At 37.8% G+C, this 23457-nt stretch overlaps 1 protein-coding gene across 3 annotated transcripts in view; it reads left to right on the forward strand.

Moving 5' to 3' along the window:
* The window catches only part of SEMA3C (semaphorin 3C), a 117533-nt gene that overhangs the window by 63813 nt on the left and 30263 nt on the right, over positions 1-23457 (forward strand). For all 3 annotated transcript variants that reach the window (XM_059471482.1, XM_059471483.1, XM_059471484.1), the window contains 9 exons: positions 2389-2549; positions 4857-4919; positions 6262-6381; positions 10178-10268; positions 14056-14175; positions 15975-16117; positions 18124-18238; positions 20359-20428; positions 23055-23199. In XM_059471482.1, coding sequence (XP_059327465.1) covers positions 2389-2549; positions 4857-4919; positions 6262-6381; positions 10178-10268; positions 14056-14175; positions 15975-16117; positions 18124-18238; positions 20359-20428; positions 23055-23199 — 1028 coding nt within the window. The remainder of the gene's footprint in view (positions 1-2388; positions 2550-4856; positions 4920-6261; positions 6382-10177; positions 10269-14055; positions 14176-15974; positions 16118-18123; positions 18239-20358; positions 20429-23054; positions 23200-23457) is intronic.

Here is a 23457-nt window from a genome sequence, read left to right on the forward strand (position 1 = left end):
CAGTGTGAGAGTATTTGTTTCACAGCTTTCCTTCCTCTTATGGATGGTGTTGAGTTTCCATAGCCCAGTAACCTAACATAAGGTGTTCTTTGCATCAGCAGCTTGATGGAGGCAGATCATTTTTCAGGAGCCTTGGAAAGAATAGTACCATTTCAAAGAGGTTAGAATTCCAAGAAAATAATGGACTTTGATGAATGGAACTTGTGGAAATCTGTTGCTGTCTTTGTCTCTTGTTTGAAAGCAATCATGATCATGATGACCTTTTGCATCAGCCAAGGTGTTCTCATTGTCAGCACTGTCAGTCAGTGGGGCAGCCAGGAGGGACGTTCTGCTGTGCAGGCACTGTGCTCACATTGACATGTGCTGGGTGGGAAACCCTCCCGGATTATCTGTGCTTTCCTGGTATATCAGATGTACAGGCAGGAGAAGGTGCAGTTTCACCTTACAGCTGCCGGGTGTTATGGTAAAGTTAATAATGCCCCAGGAAAAGGGATGAGCACGAGTGCCTGAGCCTGGGTGTGAGAATTTCAGAGGCCAAATTTCAAATGGCACTGTGCTGGTGAGATTGCTGGGACAATCCTAGCTAAAAGCTTACCGGGAGGAGTTTTTTAAAGTGAAAAAAACCATTTGATTTCTCAAGCACTAAAAGAAGCTTTCTGAAAGTACTGTGAACAATTTTCATATATATTTAACAAGTTCTTTTTCAGCTTTTTAGGCACAGATTGTAGATCTTGATTGTAGGTTTATCTTTTGTCAAGGCACAAGAAAAATACTATTTGTTTTTGGGGTTTTTTATATTACCATAAATAAGTGCATGTAGGAAACTCAGCTCCTGAAAGCTGTCTCACATCTAAATTAATCAGAACACAATTATCTTTCAGTAACTGGAGATATTTTTCATCTTCCTATGAAACTAGTTAACAATGATAAAAAACTAACTGGAGTTATGTATCATATATTTATCAATACAAATTATATTCTGGTAAGTGTTCTTTCAATCATTAGTTCTCTACTAGACAGGTATGAATCCTAGCACTTCAACTTTTGCCTGCTATTAAAAATGGCTTTCCAAGTAATTAAAAAAAATTGCTTTCAGCTAAATATGTGTTTTGCAGAGGGTGCATACTTTAGGCACACTTCTTTTGGCGCTTTTTTTTTTTTTTAATAGAGCACATACACAGAAATTTTTCTGTTTTGAGAGTTTTACTTTATAAAATATCCATAGCTTCAGAAAACTAATTTTGTAAAAGACATTTACTGTTTTCCATAGGGAATGAATGAGCAAAAAACTTTGCTTTAAAAAACTTTATCAACAGTGACAAGCCATAGTGTCCCAGACAAAGTTTGCAACTGTGAACTGTGGGCTCAGATCTTACATTTATGAATATACATTATAGCAGAGCTCATTTTCATAAGTACTGTGTATTTTGAATATAAATATACAGTACACAGGGAACACAATTCAATCCTAATATTCATGAAGAAAGCAGGCATAATTATATGCTAAATATTTTAACAAAGACAAATTGATTGTTAAGGTTTTATTTTTCCGCTCTCAGCTCTTGAGAAATCTCCCTTCTGTAATTACTGAAAAGTAAAACAATCTGACTGAGGGCCCAACTATATTGGCCAAGCAAAGATGGGAAGGCTGAGCTTTCTTGAAGGCAGCAAGCAGTGCTTATATTGCATTTGCTTATGATATTCCTGTAACAGGCCTGATCCTGCATTGCTGAGATCAAAGGATATTTTCACTTTATTGAAAAAAGTTTTATGTAGAAAAATAAGAGCTCCTTCTACAGTTCTGTTAGTTTGGTCCAAACCTGTAAACAAACATCTGAATGAAGAGACACATTTAGGCTTGACTGAATAATTTTTTCTTTCAAGTAAGCCACACATGATGATGAAGAACAAAGTAAAACTTGACCTTAAAAATTATAAAAACCTTTTTTTAGTGAAGCCCCCTGTTAGGAAAAGGAGGTAAAATGTTCTTATGTAGTTCTCATTGATCTTGTGGGTTTTCTGCAGTCATAAACTTCAGAATATATTGAACATATTGATTAATTTAATAAATTATGTTCCTTAAAAGCCAAAGCTGTAAATAATAATATCCATTAAAATAAGAATTAATTAGATGAATGAATAACAGCATTGCCTGATTTTTATGAGCTATGTCTATCTACTTAATGTAGAAAATAATTGTATTCAAACTGGAAAAGAAACTTTGTTTTACCTCAGCCATTTTATTATTTTCTAGTGTTTAATAAGTCTTTTTCTTCCCTCTCTGGCCCCATTTGTGCTCAAAGATGTCTTTATTTAGAAAGACTTTCAGCTGAGAAGCAAGAAACGTGAGTGAACTGCTTTACTATGCTACTGTTCTTACTATTTCAGAGCTGCAAGAAACCAAGACCTCTGAGTATCACAGGATATCCCACAGCCCCCTGGATTACAGGATATTATTGATGGATGAGGATCAGGATCGGATCTATGTGGGGAGTAAAGATCATATTCTGTCTCTGAATATTAACAACATAAGCCAAGACCCCCTCAGTGTAAGTTCAAGTTTTATTCTGAGAATCTGAGGTTGCTTTATTCCATGTCTTTCCTTTTAAGACAAAAAACATAACATTTGATCATTTTACACAGAAGTCCATGCCCACACCTTATTGAATTTTTAGTCCTTGTTTTATGCATTACATGTTTTATCTGCTTTACAATGCAGATGAAGCTATACACTGTTCAAAAACTGTTTAAAACTGACCTTTTTACTCATTTTGAAGCAATATTCTGCTTGGCCTGACTTTACAAGGAAAATCTGTGTGTTTTGACCCTTTCCACCTCTCTCCAAGATAAGATGGTTTGGAGATGCACTTTGAGAAGAATCCCCAAGGAAGAATAAGATACACACTATCATTCTCAGGCCATACTGAAAAAAAGCAAGGACAGAGTTGTCCTTAATCTTATGCATTTTTTTGTTTTGTGCTCTGACCCTAATCACTGAACTACTTTCCAATCTCCTGTTATGTCTGTGTCAGCCTTTGCTCTTCAATTGGGTAGCTGAGACATTATTTGGGTTTGGTTATTTTATTTGGGATTTTGGGCACAGTGACACCCCCTGTTTTATGGCTTCTCTCACTTACTGAGATGGTCTTTTCCAAGGACTTTGTGTTCCCTCACCAAACCGTAGAAGGCAGCTCTGTGTGAAAATAATATTATCAAATGCTTACAGATTCCTCTCTTGTCTCCAAAGCCAGCTGAAATTCAGCCTCTCTGCTTTTGAGATGGGTGACCTGCAGAAGTTCTTGTGTGCCCAGAAGCCTGGCTGTTGAGCTATTGCCTGTCTACAGACTTTGTCTTGCCTGTTTTAGACTGTCAGAGCTGCTACCCTGCCTGAAGGTGTACCATAAAAGCCTTGTTCCACCAAAGCCATGCAGCCCTTTAATCTGTGGGCTTTATTACTGTACCTCAGAAGGGCTGAGGGGCAGCAATACCTGGCTTGCAGCTGGGAAGATAAATGCCTTCCTTAAGAGACAAGGCTTTTAATGTGTCAGGGGAGAGAGAGGGGCCCGGCCAGAGAGTGATTGAGCACAGTTAAATTAGGCTTTGCTCTGAATCACCCTCTGGACATGCCTGTCCACCTGAATTGATTGTTGAGGGAGCCCAGGGAGGCTCATTCTAACTTACACATTTAAGTTAAATGCCTCTAGTTCTACGGTGTGAATGCATCCTTCCCTCCTCCTAATAGTACCCAGATCTCCCTCTGAAATGGGGCTGCCTTCTAGGCTCTGAAATACCTTCTGTGACCTTTTTGCTAATTTCCAGCTCACAGTGAGCCAGCCACCCTGGTCTGGCAGGAGCTGTGCCCCAGCATGGCACTCCCCCTCCTGTCCTTGGCACGTTGGGTTTAATCCTGTGCTGAGTTTGATTAGATAGTAGGGCCTCTGTTACATGAAATATTTTCTACAGTATAAAGCTGTGAGGCATTTCAACAGCTTATGTAGGCCTGGAGAATAAAGAATAAAAAAATCAACAGAAGGGAAAAACACACAAAGCTTTCTGGCAGTGAATGTGATCACCCAGTATTGGGCTCAGAATGACTCTCTGCAATTCCACACGGTCTTTCCATTTGTTTATTTAACAACAGATTCACTTTGCTGATCTTATAGATCTGTAGAAATGCCATATACATATGCATTCAAATCCATAGTTCTACATATATATATATGTACATATATACACATAGATCTTTTAATGATATTGTTTATGTTATCTTGAGGCTAAATGTTATCAGGCTCTGTCACGTACAAGATTTCTGGGGATAAATTTGTAATGGATGTCTTTCCTGTTTCAAAATCAAAATAATTAAGGGAAGAAGCTCAAAATATTTACAGTTTGAGATAAACAGATAAGCATTCAGACATTGAAGTATTTATTGAAAATCCTTCTGAAAGAAATCAATGTGAAGTCTTGAGATTCCAGGTAGGTTTTGTCATAATCTAGCCAAAATTTAATAATTTCTACAAGTACAGTAAAAGTAAAAAAGTAAAGAAAGGTGGGCAGTAATTTAGGCAATAGTGGTGAAAAGGCTCTCTTATTTAGAAAAAACAAACCTAAATTGATTAATTTGCATTAAAATTTTTAATAAACTTAATATATATCAGCCAAAGACCTGGCCCTTGATTTTGTTTAGTGCATGCTAAGACAAAGATAGTTTTATTTATCAACATAAATCCTTTTTTTCTTTATAATCAAAGTAGAAATTATATCTAAATATTAATCTATTAATGTATGTTAGGCAGTGAAATTTATTTTTTTAATTATGTAATAAATATATTGCTTGAACAATACTTTCCTTACAGATTTTCTGGCCAGCATCAGCAAACAAGGTTGAAGAGTGCAAAATGGCTGGCAAGGATCCTACAGTAAGTTGTAATCCACATGCACTCATACACACAAATTAGGTATTTGGCAATAAAGCAAGATCACCTTGAGTGCAGCCAAAACAAAATGAAAGAAGTGTTTGATTTTCTTTTGAAATGCTTTGCAAGCCAATCTATAAAGTGAAATTCTGGAAAATCAGGTAATGTAAACAGAATGCACCTCCAGTCTGACAGATGGGACAAGATACGCAGTGTCCATTTCCTCCCTTTTTTGATTGTTACTAATCAAACTGGTAATAGTACTTTTCCAGGTATGTTCTGGGGTGGTGCTGCACTGTTTGTTGAGCTGTTCTTTGCAGTGTGGAAGTTCTGTGGCTGGCTGCACTCCCCAGGAGCACACTCTGAGGGTCGGTGGTACCCACTGCCTGCAGTCTGGAAACGCCAGTTGTGCGCCAGTATTCAGATTACATTGTATGGTGCTGGCTCCTGCTGAACCAAAAATGTGAATGCCTTTAAAAGTAAATAAACCAGTGCAGTCTGCTAAACAAGGATTAACTCTACTGATTTTCATGAAGATGACTGATGGCACAGTTTCCAACCCTGTGCCCATAAAACATGTGCAGTTCACAGTGTCTTGGATGAGGTTTGGATGGTTGAATATGAAAGCAGTCCTGGGATCTGGGTAAGAAAATTTATTCATTGAAAAATCTGTTTTCAACCTAAAAAGCATTAACACTTGATCACAATAAAAAATGAAAGAGTAAGAAAAAAAAGGGAAGGGAAAAAAAAATGTAAATCCAGTACTGTGAACTGTGTGGCCCTTAAAATTCTGGTTTAATTTTCATGCTGATTTGAAGATGTCACTGTAGGTCTTCCACACAAAGCAACAATTGACTGCAAACCTCAGTTTAAAGTTTCGGAAATAAATTGTTTATACAAATAGCAAAATCTGATATTTGGACTTGCTTTCTTTTTAATAATCTCCATTTATGTTGAACAAATCAGGAGGAAAAAAGGAATGTATTTTTTCTTAAGACACAGAGGTGTCCTTAGGGAAACTTACTAAGGTTACGCCTTGGTTTCCTGTAGAGGTCCTGCTTCTTCTCATGCAGGAGAAATATGTGAATGAAAATTGTTTTGCTGTGTGGAAGTGGGAGCACTGTGTGGGCTCTATAACTCATCTGTGGTGCTCAATCAGAGAGAGCCTAGTTCCCAGAGCAGGCAAACTGACGTGAAAAGAAACAGCTGTCCAGATCCAGAGACCAACAAACTCAGTAGAGCTGTTTCCATAATGCTATTAAAATTCTATGTCATGTTCTCTAGAGTTCCCAACATCTCCTAACACTTGCCCCCGTGGAGTGACTGTTCTCTGTGTTTCCTGCAGCACGGATGTGGGAACTTCGTGCGGGTGATCCAGTCCTACAACCGCACCCACCTGTACGTCTGCGGCAGCGGCGCCTTCAGCCCCGTCTGCGTCTACGTCAACAGGGGACGCAGGTCTGAGGTAACTCTCCTCTCATTCTGGCCACTCACTTCGTGGTCCAGCCTACTGGTGTGAAGCAAAATCTCAAAGTTTTGAAAGTGCAAGAATCAGTGGTCCCAGTAGGGTCCTTCACCGATGTTAAATAGCGAAAGAGCAAAAGTCCGTAGTTTTGTGACCTGATACCAGCTAGAAGCAAAGCCATGATCAAAATCCATGCCTCAAATATGATGGTTGTCCAAAATATGATATATTTGTCCAATATATGGACAATATTTGTCCTATAGATACATATATATGTCCTATATATGATGGTTGTCCACATTCATAGCAAATGCTGTGATGCATTTGATAGTACTTTTTATTTGACATTGTCTGGTGAATTCATTCCTACCATTTGCTGGAAAAATGCCCAAGAAATACTTGAAAGGAAATAGCCAGTTAGATGAAAAGTAAAATACAAACTTCACTTTTTATAACTTCCATGTGTTACTGGTTTCTTGGAGAAGCCCTTAATTTGGCTGGCTATTCAGGTTAGGTTTGCTGGAATTCAGCTTAACACCATCTAGATGCAATCCCAGTACAGGAACGTTATTTACTGCACAAGTTTTGCCCCACTAGATGGTGCCCAGATGAAGTTGGTAAGTTTCTCTTCACTGTAAGATCTTACGTTTTCTAGATAGGTCTCCAATTTTTCTATATTCAGTTTCACTGAGTGTATTTTCAGTATAAGTACCAGATGTTTCAGAAGTATATGGTCCAAGTTTTCTGATTTGAAAGTGAGATGTTTGTTTATCTGCAAATGTAATAGGTAATAAATTAAGCAACCAGAAAGAAAGAGAAAGGCACTTAAGCAGGAGGCAGCACCTCAGTAGCTTTTGGGTCAGATTCATGTCTGCAGGCACAGGGGTGTGCAGGATAATTTCCAGAACAATGTGGAAGCAGATGTGTGGAAGGAAGATCAGAGGGTGCTACCTGGAGCTGTGCCATGTGAGGGCAGCTTTAGAAGCTGGGCTGGCTTCTCGGGAAGACACTGAGAAATTCATCACTGATTTAATTGGGAGTGGGATGGGAATTCTGGCTGAGCCCCAAGATTGCTGCAGAGGGTGCCAGGGAGGTGATTATTCAATGTTCCTCCAGGTCAGTTAGCATGGTATGATCTCAGTGACTTTTGGTAGATCCCTACCTGGCTCCAGCTTCCTTAACAGAGTGTGCACTCACAATCACTGCACTTTCAGTCCTACTAAATTATCTAAAAGTAGAGATTATAGGCCTGGATTTAAAAGCAGAAGCAAGCAGAACTAAGTAAATCCATTCTTCTGGTTTAAAAATTCTGCATTGACTTATTTTGATGTATTATGAAACAGGGATCACCTTTCCCCAGCATTATTCTATTTCTTGAAAAATCATTTAAAACATGAGCAATGATCTCATTTGTCTTTAATCAATGTAATACTCTTTATCATCTTAAGTACTGGTATTGCAGGCCAGAGAAGTTTGAATCTCATTATTTTAGACTGTTTGTAAATGAGATTGGGACAGAGGGGAGGGCAGGAAATGACATCTCCAGATGATGCAAGATGTTAAATTTCTTAAATGAAAAGTAAAGATACATGACTTGGAAAAGCAGAAGCAGCTTCACTTAGGCTGTCTGTAGAGCTGCATGCCTATGATCAATTGATTAAATAAACTGCTGTTTCAGACGTCTGGAGTCTGTGAGACACTTGACTGTAGGCACTTCATGCTCAAAGCCATCACTGTGCAGGCCAACAATAGCATAACAGTTTAGACCCAAGAATTTCCTTCTGAACTCATTGCATATATCTGTGCATGACTAATTGATAGAGCAGTATGAGGAACTATGTAATGCTGATGGGACTAGTGAAAATTCATTTTTTCCTCTGCTTGTATCATTTTGCTTTCAATGTGGTACAGTTTTCAATGCACAAAAGGTTGTTTTTGCACGTGCAAAATGAATATTTTAGAAAGCACATCTGTTTTTCTCTAGAAGCTACAAAGCCTGACAGAGTCATATCCAACAATCTGGGCCTGTTTGGCTCTTCTGTCTCCAGGATCCCACATAAGCTCACAAAAAATGGGGGTTTCATTGATGAGGCAAAATTTTGCCCTTTTCCCTGAAACAGAGGTTATAAAACAATTAATTTTCTTCTTTGGCACACTTAATACTTTGGTCTTCGATAATTACTCCCTTAGTTACCCAAATATATTCTAATGTCAAAGTAAATGCAAACAGAAGGAAGTATAATCCCTAAGTGAAATAATTATAGACTAAATAGTAGTTTAATATATATGAAAATCAAGTGTAATCCTGGAGCTAGTTTAGTAGAGGAGTAATGGGCATTTTGAATTGGTAAATAGTGGTTTAATATAGTAAACATGGATTAGAATCAAGCTGCATATAATCTAGAAGTGAAAAAAAACAACAAAGAAACCACCCAAGATCACATTAGAAACTTCATACTTATACTTTAACAATGTTTAGAGAGCTTATTACTGAAAAAATAGATAAAATCTCTGAGATTAAATTAGGCAAAACAGAAGAGGGGGGAAAGAGAGGGAACAAGTATATGAAAACTTCCTGCTGCAGCTGTGCACTTGAACTTGGTGTAATCTTCAGTTTGCTGGTGCCAAATGGCTGCTCAGGGACTTGTGTGGCATCCCCACTCCCCTGTGATCTACATTAACTGTTAAAGCGAATATCACGAGTTGTTGGCCCTTCTCAAATAACTAATTGTTGGCATCTACCTCACAGAAGCCTTTGGAATTTTTGTCAGCTACATTTTTCTTTTGAAATGTTTAAGTTTGGTTATTTGTTGTTGTTGGGGTTTTTTCCTTGCAATTGTGTCTTTTGGCCTTTTATCGAAGATTGGAAGTTTGTTGTAGGGGCTTAAGAATGAGCTATTTGGTATGCAGTGGGGGAGTCAGTGTGTGTTGGGTCAGCTTATATCTGCCATTACTGACTGCAGTTTTTAAGGAATGAGCTTGGGCCTGAGTAATTTCTTGCTGAGCACACTGTGCTGGTATTGCTGGGAACCAAGAAGTGAAGAGTTGCACCAAAATGGGCAGATTTTCTAAAGGTATTCAGATTGTTTGTGTTTTAAGAGGTAGTCCAAATTGCTTCTACTTTGCTAAATGTTCATAAAGCACATAACATATCAAAAAAATCCCTGTACCATGATTTCTTAAAAAAAAAAATAGGATATTTCAGGCTATGGTAAGAGATATAGATAAATCATCTATCACTGTGGATTTGGAGCTCTACACATAATCCAAGAGATGGTATTAAGGAAAATAAGTATCATTTGGGGGATTCTTGGACGTCTGTTAACTCAGTAAGGACCAAATGATTTGTGCTATTATCTAATAACAGTTGTCATAAGAGATTTTTATTTTAGATGTGCTATTGTTCTAGTAGCTTTATTACAATGTCCTATACAGTTATAAGTACACCAATATATTCAGAAAATAAATGATAAATAACTTCAAAACCACAGAAGCAATCTCCACAGATATTATTGCAGAGATCAGTCAACCTATCCTTAACAGAAACAGAGGGAACTTTTTTTGATTCAGTGTCTTGAATTTATAACAAGAGTCTTGATAATAGCCATGTGTCAGTGTTATCTAACAAGATGATGGAATTCTGAATAGAAGAGTTAAACTACCAATAGTACAGTGGAAGTGCCCAGTAGAGCACTGTTAATAGAGCATTGCTAATGCTGTGAACAGCCAGGCATAAAAACCAGCTTAGATCTAATGGTTTCTGACATGAGAAGTGACACACAAATCTGCTTTGCAGGAACAAGTCTTCAAGATTGACTCCAAGTGTGAATCAGGAAAGGGACGCTGCTCTTTCAACCCTAATGTGAACACGGTGTCTGTTATGATCAGTAAGTAAAGACAGCCCAGGCTGCTGGGGTCTGAACCCATGGGGTCGTGTGGAGGGTGAGTTGATGGAATGCCCCAGGGGAGCTGGGCACACAGTTCAGCCCCCAGGAGCAGAGCCTTTTGTCTGGCTGATGGGCACGAGGGGTGGCTCCATCCGTGTTTCAAAGCCTGTGTGAAGCTTAAGGTGGGTGGACAAATGAAATGCAGGAATAAGTTATTGAAAGGGGGAGAGAGACACAGGAAACAAAAGGTTGTCCCTTTTCCAGATTACACATTTTTTCCCAGGAATAGTTTCAGCTTTGCATTACCCTGTCTAGCATTTATATTTGAATGGTTTCTGACCTTGTTCATCCTAGACAGCATTTGTGTCTTATTTAATTACTTTTAAAATCTCAGAGTAGCCAGGGAAAGAAAGACTGAAGACTTCAGATGCTTCATTTTTGTTGTCATCATTGCTGTAGAGCCGACCAACTATTGTAAAGCTTTTCATTCTTCAATTGGCTTTTTACCCAACCCAAATTTTGCCATTTTCTTTCGTCTGAAAGGCCAGAAAGTGAAACAATATGCTGTGCTGGTTGCACACCTATGAGAAAATTCAAAGAGGGAGTACACTTTCTGCAGCCTAGGTCATCTGTAAAAGATACTTTTTGTTTTCTTGAACCAGGAAGAGCTGGTAATATATACTCAGTGTAACCTGACCTTTCACATTTGCTCTGTGTTCACACACTTCTAGTGCCAAAGCCCTGATTTTTCATTATGTGTCTGCTCCTTGCTGTATTTATGGCTACGGAGGGAACAGCAATTGCACAGATTTTTGAGACTTTCTTTGTAAATAAAACTTATTGCACACAGGTACTCTGTATTTCACCAAGGTTTACCAGGGAATAATGTGTCATGTTTCTGCCATTCAGCTTCCTCTGAAATCAATTACATCAATTATGTATTGTGTGAGATATTTCCATTAAAGTCTTGTAGATCTTAAGGAAAGTGTGATACACCTACATGGCCTGTTCAAAATATAAATTGCTTTTGGTTTTTTTGTTTTTTTTTTTTTTTGATTCCTGGATATCTATTTAGTACAAAGGATAAGTATATCTATTCACAGAGATGTGAACTGAACACCTGTAGAGAACAGGTGATTGCTACCTAGACATCTCTCTGAACCTTGGCTGCACTTACAGCTTTATCTCAACAGTGATCTAGGGACAGTGTTTACAGACACTCACTGTGTAAAGAAAATGTTTGTTCAAAGTCAGTGATAGATGAGTCCACTGCTACTCATTGCCATTCTGGCATTATTAAGTGAAGTGACTGTTTTCTTTCCTTGTTCCTTCTGGATTTTATATGAGAACATTAAAGAACATTGTTTCTGAATTATTGTTTGTATAATGAGCTGATTTTTTTCTACAGTAGGTCTATGGCAGCTTTGTTCATCTTAATAGACTTTTCGTTATCTTCCTTGATCTCTGTTATGTGACTAAGGAGACCTTCCCTCCAGTTTGACTTATCTTTCATGGCATAGTTCATCAACAAAGCTTAAATTATTCCACCAAGGTCAAATTCCTTTTAAAAAGAGTCCCTAGATTGAGTTTTATACTTTGTGTTGCAAAGTCCAGTCACTTCAAAAGCCTTAAGCTCTAGTGAATTTGGCCTCAGTATCCATGCCAGAAACATGAACATTTTCTGTCTCAGCCCATGTTGTAATGAGGGCACTGAGCCAATGCACTGGAGTCACCTTTGAGCTTTCTGCAGGAGGAATTCCCTCCCATTGCTTCAGAACATAGTAAATACCACCAGACCAACTAACTCTTCCACAACAAAAGAACCCTTTTTAAATATAGATGCAATTTCTTGACCGTTTTGGGCATCACCTGCCTAGAATACAGCAGGAAATCTGATTCACCCTTCAGAAGAAAGTGGTGCTATAAAAATAAATTGGAACTTTGTACAGTTTGCCACTGTACAGAGATGCATTTGCATCAAAGCAATGAAAAAAGTGCTTTAAAGCAGCTTGGCAATACAAGTGTGCAGGATGTATATCTTTCTCCCCACCAGTACTATGAGATATTTATAAAAGCAGCCATACCTCATCCATTCAGTAATTCCCCCCAGTAACACAGTGAAGTGAATTCATTGTGCTGTGCAGACCAAATACTGTGTGGAATTTAAGGATTTTACCAGAAGGAAGTGGAACTGATGGATCTCCCCTGACACGTGATTAGCAAACAGACATCAGGAATGCTTAAGACATAAGTAATACTGTTGATATTTAATAGGATTAAAATTACATAGTGTAGTACTGTTCTGAAGTGTGTATGTATGTGTATATGCACAGGACTGTACATAACATTTAGTGAGAACCATAAACCTGATCTCTTTCAGCCAGTTTGTTTCATAATAAGAATAAAGTTCTGATGGATTGAGGCAAGGAGGCAAATATACAAAATCACTTACAAATTTGCCCAGATCTAACATCATTCTGTCAATACCTGCTCCAGAAGTAAATGCTTCATCAACATACAGCAAATGCATTGCTTAAATCCCCTGTGTAGGAATCTTGTCATCATGGGGAGAGGTGAGAGCAGAAGAGTGGCTGCTGGATGCCCTGCCAGGGTTCAGTTCAGGCTCCACTTAGCAGCAGAAAAGCAAAGTCTCCAGAGTTTTGATCCTCTCATGAGCTTCTCAATAGTCTTCCATGCTGATTATGAACACACACACACACACACACACACACACACACACACACACACACACACACAGAGTATGAAAATAGTCTCAAGTATTTCTGAGCCTGTGACTCTTGCCAGCTTGACCACACTCTCTGAGTAGTCCAGGAGCACAGACAAAAACATCAATCAAGGGACCCAGCTGTAATGGAATGTGTTCAGACACCACTCCTACTCTGAGAGTTAGAGTTTATTTTAGCTACTGTTTTCTACTCTGGGGTTTCATTGTCATTAGTCAGTGGAAATTGCTTGGTTATCCACAGAGTAGAAAATGATAGTATATGCAATTATAATTGTGATTATATATACATATGTTTGTGCATGCACACAGACTGACACAAACACAGATAGAGATCCTGACTGATGGGCTGAGTTTTAAGCCCTGCACAGGGAGCAAAAGCTCATAGTTAATGTAGGAGTTTCATGTCTCCTTCTGCTCAAGCATAATGACCCTATACTTAGAACCAAGTACACAACAGGGACAACTGTTGCTCCACATTACTCTGAGTACAGTTCAGTGATGTGATTGTCTGGCTTCTGCAGTACTGAAGGCAGCTTGAGGCTGCCTGGGGCAGCCATAACAATGCTGCTGGTAAAAATTGGCACTGATCCACTGACTGTAATAGATGTTGTGCCAGTTTGCAGCAGCAATAAATTCAACCCAGTCACTTCAACTACGTTCGTAACAAAAAAAAAAATAAAAATTCTTTGAAGTGCATACTTAATATATTGAATGTGATACTTTTTGATATCACTAGCCTTATTCTCCAGTGGTCCTTAGCAGTGCAAATAGGGCAACTAAACTTTCTATCAAGAATGGTTTCCCATGTATGCAGTTCTGCTGTGGCATTTAATGGTACAGTTCCATAAAGTCTCTAAGAAAAATCCAATTACTCTCATTCATTCTAGCTTGAGTCTTTGTAAATCAGAGAAAACGTCATTCCCATGACCCACTATTTATCTGTACAGACTCCTGTGTAAATAAAGAGTTGATGAATTTAAAATAAACTTTTTTTTTCTCCAAAAACCATAACACTTCTCCCTCCATTTCAATTCTTTGCAGATGAAGAGCTTTTTTCAGGAATGTATATTGATTTCATGGGGACAGATGCAGCCATTTTTCGCAGTCTGACCAGGAGGAATGCAGTGAGGACAGACCAGCACAACTCCAAGTGGCTGAGTGGTGAGATGCCTTTAATTTACCAGAGTTTTAATGGGTGTCACAGAGATTCTGCTTTCCTTTGCTTAAAACAAAGACCTTATCTTTTAAAGAGCTTGTCACTGAACTTAATTTATGAAGAAGAACCATGACAAAATGTGTGTAAATACAAACTGTAGACAATGCACAGATGTAGAGGGATCCCTGCATGAACCAAGCTCCTAAGCTACCCTGCCTGAGGGCCTTTTTTGCATTAAGGCTGAACCAAGCTCTTTGAGGGCAAGTGTATGAAAACCTTTCCAATGGCAATTGAGGGCAGTCTGATTTCTAGAAAAGTGTCTTCACCTCTAATGAATCAGATACTGCCTTAAATCAGTGTTTGATTCTAAGCCACCAGCTTCAGTTAATTCAAGGTGATCCATCTCTGCACAGAAGATTCATCACCACTTGCAGTCAAAACGTGTGCAGAAGAGTGTCCCACTATCAGTCAATGTGGATCATTGTCACTTATTTCAGTGGTGAGGAATTGGATATCTAAACACAGTAGAAAAACTCTTTTCTGAGTGAAATCAAATAACTCTGATTCACTGATATCACTGTGAAAATTCTCCCTGTCTTTACTGGTAAGAAGACTCCTTCCAATGAAACTAATTTCAATTAAAATAATAGTCACCCCTCTGAGCAGAGGTAGGTGTGAAAGGTTATAAAACAGCTAACACAGCAGTTACAGATTTAAAATGCCTTCAGGTATGTTGAAGTAAAGTTACTGTTGTTTTGTCTTGATATTTTTTATGGTGACTTATCACTCCTGTCTGGCTGTGACTACAATGAAATCACAAGATTTCATTCACAAAGTCATTTCACTATGAAAAGGAAACTACGTCTGCTTGTTTGTTACACATTCTTACACTGACCTGTGAACCCTAACGTGTGCATCCTATAATGAATTAGAGAAAAAAGAAAACTTAAAAATGCCTAATGTCTGGAAAATCTGCCTGGTCAAAACAGGTAGTTGAAAGTACAATTTATCTCCATGTTCTTTTAGAGCCAGAGTCATGAGATTTGTTATATTAATTGAGAATAGACTTATGTGAACAGAAAAATGCTGCAGTCCAAAATAAGTTTGATGTCAGACATTCAACCTTTGTATCAGATTGTTCCAAACTTTGTACTGCACTTTAACTGAACAAGCAATCTTGCATGATCATTGAAAGGACACAGCCTTCATGCAGGGAGAAGGGCCACTTCTTCCTTCAGTCAGAGGAGGTATTCTGAGGGCTCCTGCACTGTCCATTATATGTGTACTGTTAAGGTTATAAATTATTTTGTTCTCTCCCTAATTCTCCTTTGATACATTTGATTATGTTTACCAGCCTCTGATACAAATTCAAATACTTCTCAAGCATTTGCCTACCCTCCTTTCCTTTTCTGGGTTACACAAATTGTTTTCCTCTCTTATTTGTGAACTTTATTTGCTATATTGCTAAGCTCTTCCAGCTTACTTTTATGTTTTGTCTCAATGAGCCTTTCCCTAGGTGCACCAGATAACACATTCTTCCTTCTTCCTCGATTCTTCCTTCTTCCTCAGAGTCTTTGGGTCTCTGCATTAACCTATTACCATTGTTTCTGGACTGCTCCTCTAAAAATTTGCTGTAAAATAAAGTTTGAGGATGCAAGCACATATGGCTATCAGCATGGAGCCACCATTGTTGATATTTAGTATATTCAGCACTTCTTGAAGCAGTCAGTAAATGTCAAATCATTCGTTGCTTATACTGATACATCTTTTGGTTTCATCCTTTCGGTAAACTTTTTCATTTCAGAGCCTATTTTTGTGGATGCTCATGTTATCCCAGATGGCACTGACCCCAATGATGCCAAAATCTACTTCTTCTTCAAAGAAAGACTCACAGACAACAGCGGCAGCACAAAGCAAATTCATTCAATGATTGCAAGAGTGTGCCCAGTAAGAATTATTTTGTTTACCAGGTTTCTGGGATAAGCTGCTAGTGTGACATGATAATCCAAAAGACTAAATGTTTGAAAAGCCTTTGATTTGACAAAATTTCCTGTTTCTGTGTCACCATTCATACTTAAGAAGAGCTGTTACTGAGCTCACAGCTGGGATCTGAACAGGTTATATATATCTAACTATATGTGTAAGAATATGGAAATGTAGAGGTTCAGGGATTTGTGTATTTCTCTGACTGAGTCAGAATAGTTACCAGTGTTGAGTTTGCAAACTTGCTGTCCTTAGCACAAATAAGACACATTGTTTTCTTAATAAAAATGAACTTTAGACAGTGAAGGCTTTCACACATACACACTCAAAATAATTAAAGCACATCAGAAATATCAAGCTTTTAAACTGGTGGATTTAACTTTAAAATGCTGTTTTCATTTTTACAACATCTTTCTGCTTGCTTGCATTGATGCATGTGTGAGCCTAATTTTAAAAATGTGCACAGGAAATTCAAATCCAGGAGTTATGGCTATTCCTGGGCAATAATTAATTTTTTTTCACAGCACTCCTCATTGTCTCTATTTCTTTTTTTTTTTTTTTTTTGTATCTCTAATCAACTGTAGATGAAAAATGATTGAAGCAGCTATTAATATCTCTAGTGAAATAATTTTTTTTTTTTAATGAGAGAAAAATTATCAATGCACAATTGCTGCTAGCCTATTCATTCCTTCTATTGGAATGCTTCAGGAAGTTAATTGTGAGTGTTTATACATTCCCTGTCTTTAATTTGGCTTTTCTTTAGAATTTGATGCTTTGTGATATTGTTTTACCTGGATGTGAAGGTGTTTGTCCTTCTCTGGCAATATGCTGAGGAATATGATCTCTTTTATAATCTCCATTCTCTGTATTTTAGTTAAAGCACCTAAAGGCCTTTTTGGGTGTTTTGCAAGAAGACATTTCACACAATTACTGCTATATTAGGTTTTCTACTGTTACGATGAAGCCCAAATGATTTTTGAAAAGCCTAAGCCTTTTTAGACTTACACTGAAGCCAGTGGCAGAATCCCAAGGCAAATTAAAAGAAATCTGAGCCAGTCATATTTATATACTTGTATACATACAATATCATCATATTCATGTATTAAGAATGGCAAAATATATTACCCTTTAAGGCTGGCAAAATATATTACCCAGTGAAAAGATTCTTTATGAGTCACCCAAAATGTTGGATTACCACCTCCAACAGCATCAGTGAAACATTTCCAGCACTTTATTGAAAGCCCATTTCAGTAGCTTCTACATTTTGGTTTTTCTCTTTCCTTGGGTGGCATCATGTTGTGCAGTTTGGAGGACACTGCTCTTGTGTAAGTCATTCACCAGCACAGTTGGTCAGGATCTATCACCTCAGGGCTACATCACCTGGTTGGCAGCTACAGTTCCCACCCTGAGCCATGGAAAATTGCAAAGATCCGTGAGTGAGCTGTGACCAGGCCATCTCTGGACCAAGCCAGCAGGACTCACAACAGTTCATAACTTGCTTGACCCACACTAGCCATCATTTCTGAATACTGTTTAGAGCATCCACCTCATGTGCTAGTGTGGCCTACCAGGTCAGGTGCTGTCAGAATTAGAGGAAACATCCCTGCATAGAACCATGAGACCTTTCAGAGATAGCATGGACTTTTTCCTGGGTGTCAGTGAGTGATGCAGAGCTCCACAGTCACTTCCAGTCATAACAGCATAGACTGCTGATGCACAAAAATCTACTGCCCAGCTCTCCAACCCTGCTAGCTCAGCAGAGAAGGACCACTCAGAAAACTAGTTCTTGGTTTGTTCTGCATATAGAATGCTTAGATGAGGGGATTTGGCTTAGTCCTATCTGTTTTTACTATTAAATTTACCAGATAATTATCTAGATAGTGAATTAACCTGAGAAAAATGTGGGAAAGCCCAGTAAAATGTTAGCTGTGTTTTATTTCCAATTTACTGAAAATAATGTTCATTTCCAGAATGACACAGGTGGTCAGCGCAGTCTCGTGAACAAGTGGACAACATTCTTGAAAGCAAGACTTGTGTGCTCAGTGATGGATGAAGATGGAACCGAAACATACTTTGATGAATTAGGTATCACAAAAAACATTCCTTAAAATTTCATCTAAATGCTGTGCCTTGTCGTATTTAATGACTGATTTTCATTCAGTTTCTTAGTCAGGTTGTTAACAGTGAAATCATAGCACAAAATTTCCTTTGCAGTTTTATGACAGCAGAAACAAGAAATTCTTCATAAGTCTCTCTGTGTAATTATAAGGTAATTAAGGTAATTAATCTTGACTGTGTAAAACAATGATGTATGTAAAGAATTAATTCTTGGAAGGAAACATCTAAGTGATTCTCTTACCATTTTGCTACTAGCTTGGATTACAAAAGAGGGTTTTTTACATCCCTTTGAAACTGTGTCTTATAGCACTGTTTAACATTCAGCTTTTTCATAATGCATTTTTTATATTTTTTGATCACAGGGTAGAGTCCTCAGTTTGGTAATTTAAGAATAATGCTAATCCTATTAGTGGCAGCAGCAATAGCACTATCCATAAATATTATTTTTCAGGAATCATTTAGTCATACAAATTTTTGTTTCAACATATGAATTACTGTAAATATTCAATGCATACAGCAATCACAAGAGGTTTCTTTTCATGAAGGAATTAATAGATGCATAGCTTGATACCTACATGCCAAACAACATTACCAGAAAGTTTCAAATTCTGTGTTTTCTGTAGCTGAAATGCACAAAATTATAGTTCTAAAGTAATGTATTTGAAGATTTGGTATGTGCATTACTGTAAATATAAATATTACAAGCAGCTAATGTGCCCTGCACTAGGTCTGCATCTGGTTCCGATCTTCTCTCCATTGTATTCTCTCTCTTTTCTTGATTATTATTCCTGATTCCCACCATAGCAAATGAGGTTTGGAGTCTTTCTGAGTTTATATATTTACAACTATTTGGTGTATTTGCTTTAGTTCAAGGTTTCAGTGAGACCTGACTGGGCCTAGGAGCATATCCTAACTTGCTCTAGCTCGGAATGTGCAGGTGCTTGGAGGACTGATTTTCTGAGGTTTGCAGTGCCTCAGCACTGCCACAGCAGCTCATCTTTCAGAACTGTGATTTACCAACCCCCTCCTCTTCAACAAAACAGTAGGATAACTGCTTTTAGGGTCTTGTATGACAATACATAGGGCCATAGTGAATAGGAGACAATGCTCTCAGCATGGGCTCCCAGCACAATTCCCTAGCAAAGAGGAAGAATACAGTCACAGCTGGAAATTCAGAAAATGGGGAGAGAGCAAACACATGCTTCTGTGTTCATGTATAATTCAGGAGAGTATGACACTTCCAGTTCTGCATGGTGGAGTCTTTTGCTTTTGACACATTGAAAAGAATATTTAAAAAATTCAGCGGGTTAAATGAAAGAGCCGCGTGAATTAATGGAAAGCTAAAGAACATATTCTGTGATAAAAAGCTCACACAGTTCAGTCTTTGTTGAGTTGTAAATTAAGTTTAAGAGGTAGCATGATTATAGTGATTAAAAACATTTGTAAGGAGAAACTGTCAGAGAATAAAGTAGTTTTCACTGAAGTGTAAAAAAAAATCAGCAGATCAGAGGTAATAGTGGATAAATTCATTTCAGTGAGTAGGTACAGCTTTGCACAGTGCAGTCAATAAATCCCAACACAACAGGATGCAGGAGTTTTACATCTCTCACAGTCTTTACTGCAAAGCTGTCTGACATTCATATCATGTTGAAAATGCCCTAGTGAGGGCACTCCAGTGTGTTCTGGACGATAAAACACCTAATTTCCCTGTTTTTGATTACATCCATCTATGGGAACTCTTTGTCTTTAACCTACTGCAACTTTAATGTTTTCCTACTGCTTAACAACCTGCTGAAACAAGATACAGCTGAGAAAAATGTGTGACATAGATCCTGAATGTATTTGAAAATGTTTGCCTTCTGTCTTCATAAGGCTAGAGGGCATGGAGGTAATTTCCAGATTTGTTTCTGAATGTTTAAATGCTAGATTTATGCATCTATGATCTGTTCATGTGGTTAAGCCTCCTTTTTCCCATTCAAGTCTGAGATGAAACTACAGTTGAGTTTAGAAGGAATAAAATCATCAATTAAACTGGAAAATAAGGTTTTTCTTACTATTCAAAATGTTTTTCCTTCTCTTTCTTACAGAGGATGTGTTTCTCCTAGAGACAGATAACCCCAGAACAACGCTCGTGTATGGGATTTTTACAACATCAAGGTAAACATGGAGATCTGAAAAAAAATTACCCGAACTGCTGAATTTTCTGTATGAAAGCTGAAACTGGTATTTTGTGGGTGAGGTTGTGCTGGGCAATTCTGTGTGTCTGCCATGGCTGTGGTTTGCATGCAGGTGTCTCAGCATCATTGCTGTTGGTATCTATGTCAGAGCTGTGCTTCTTGGAGCAAACTGCTTCCTGACATGCTGTCAGCTGCCACTGGGAAAGCATTTCCGTGGAGGGCCACTTGTCACTGCTCAGCAGTGGAAAGCTGAAATGACTTCACTGCAGTGAGCCCATGTGGCAGCTCAGAGCACTTAACACCTCCTGAAAAACATCCAGCACCCTGAAGGATCAAACCGGGATATCTGACATGAATTCATACAAATCATTTCCAGCCTCTTAGCTGGCTGATGATCAAAGAGATGGCAAATAAACACATTGGCTTTAGTTGGATACAAAAGGACAAGCTTGTGTGGCATCTGGTCACCTCCTTGCAGCTCCCTGTTTCCAGTCAGTTGTATTCATTTACTGTCTGGTTTAGAAAGCATTTACTGAGCTCTCAAGAGTGGTGAAAGCACCTAGATATGGCTTACTGTGCTGAAACTCTCCACAAAGATAGACTGACAGATTCTTCCACCTCTACCTTTATTTTTCTTATTTTTCCTCTTGCCCTCACTGCATAGTGTTAACAAAGAGTAAAATTGGTTACTATCCCCTGATTTCTGATATGTTACCCTTTATTATTTAGCTGTTACGTCTTACGTTCAAAGAAGTCTTCTGGGGTTTTTTTTAATTTAAATTATTTTATCAAATTAGAAAATTATGTAATGTATTATTAATAATTCCTTTAATGGCAATTTTTAGTAAAACATCCTTTCAAATTTTTTTTCTCCAAGTCTTTTTTCACTGGGATATAGGAGTGTACTTATTCCAATATGTAAATATGATAGGAGAATATGATTCTATGATACTTGATTGGGAAAAAAACATTACATAAGTTGTAAACTTAGGTGCTATCTGTAATTTCTACATCACAAAAAGAGAAAAGGATGAGTTTATGTTTAGTAGAAAAACCACACTTATCATTAGGTTGTGGGTGAAACATGACTGAACTGGAAATACTTCTACCTAATTCTGGTATTTGTCAATGGAGAAAGATTTGAATCACAGGAATATATGAGGCGACAAAAAAGAGAAAAAAAAGAAACTTTCACTTTTTCCTGGCTCTCAAGCTATTTTCTCTCTCTACTGAAGTTTTTACACATGCATTGGTCTATTCTTGCTTTATTTTTGTTCAACTATAGGTTGAATATAATAAATACAGAAACCATAAGGATTTTTACTCCCTAATAGTTCCTGTATCTTCATCTCTGTAGACTTCCAACTCATAACAGTAGCAAGAGAGAAACATCACAGGAAGTAATAACTACTGGTATTTTATCCAAATCATACAGAAGGAAATAGATTAATACTGAGCTAAATTATTTTAGTGTCATAATATGCTGTAAATCTAACATAAAACATCTGGAAAGACTAAATGCATTTCTCAAAATCTATTAATACCTAGTAAAATTTACACAAATACCATAATCCATCTAAAAGGTTCATTTTGCTAATCCATATATAGCTGAGAGCAATGTGGATTTCACTTCTATTGTTTAGACACTTTGTATGATGTTTTCAGGCTTTTTTCTGGAGTGTTTTTTCTTCTTCAGTTGAAAACAGTTACTTGGATTATCTTCATCCTATAGCTAACACTAGGCAGATTTTAGACTTGTCTGGAGTTTCCATGTTTTAAAAATAAATACCACAAAGCTTGCATGCAGCAAGAGGGAAAATGAGAGAGTTTAATCACTATAGTCAGCCTTAGTATCAATCTGGAAAATTTTCCCCTAGTGCCCTTCATCATCACAGGGTAATGGAGACCATTCAGGGCTTGTGCTACCTGGACCCATGGCTGAATCTGCAGTGGGAAGAACATGCCCACTTTTTCCTTAGCTGAATACATGGGTTCCCCTCAGGAAGCTTCAACCTTGGGTCTTCATAAGACCAGTTTTGTGTGTGGATTTGAGGACTGTATAGGAGTAATTCCTTTACAGCCAAATCTTGTCCGCATATTTTGCAAAACAAGCTGGAAACGGATTATAATAATCCAAACAATTGTAATTGCTCTGGATGTTTTGATTAATATTTTAGCCATATATTTTAAGAGGCTCATGGAGATCTTGTGGTTAATATGGAAACTTGTGCTGAGCTTGGCAGTACAAAGTTTATAAAACTCCTGCCTCACTGAAGTCAGCAATATTTTTGCCATTGATTTAAGTGGAGCCAGATTATATTTCTTCTATATTTAGCATTAGGAAATCTTCCTTTTGCACCAGTAGGGTAGTGCCTGCCTCTCTCTTTTTTCAGTTCACTGTTCAGAACGGTGCTAAGTCTTAAGAAGTAGTGGTGCACCTTGGGCAGCTAGATTAGTTGGTTTAAAATGTTTTAAATCCATATAAAAGCAATAAATTGTATACAATATTATGTTAGAGGTATCTTTCATCATTGGACCACAAAAAATTCTGGAAAAGCTGTAAAAAACTTGGTAGATTGCAATGCTAACTTTCTCTTGTCTTCCAGCTCCATATTCAAAGGCTCAGCTGTGTGTGTGTATCATCTGTCTGACATCCAGACTGTGTTCAATGGACCATTTGCACACAAGGAGGGCCCAAACCACCAGCTCATTCCATATCAGGGCAGAATTCCATACCCACGACCTGGCACCGTAAGTACAAAGATGTTTATTCAGTCTTGCCAATTGCTTGTCCTTGTTTAATGCATAAATAAATATTATTTACTCCAGGAGAAAAGTCTGTATGTGACTGTGACAGTTACAACTCAGGACTATTTTATTTGCTTTTTAGTTGCCTGCAAATCCAACTGCAAATCACATCGTGTCTGTAAGACTTCTAGAAAGAATTAAAAGTCATGTAAAGTGTTAGTTGTTCTTTCTCTTTCTGCTTCATTAGGTGATAGTTGCCTT

The sequence above is a fragment of the Ammospiza nelsoni genome, chromosome 5, assembly GCF_027579445.1.
Source record: "Ammospiza nelsoni isolate bAmmNel1 chromosome 5, bAmmNel1.pri, whole genome shotgun sequence".
Lineage (NCBI taxonomy): Eukaryota > Metazoa > Chordata > Aves > Passeriformes > Passerellidae > Ammospiza > Ammospiza nelsoni.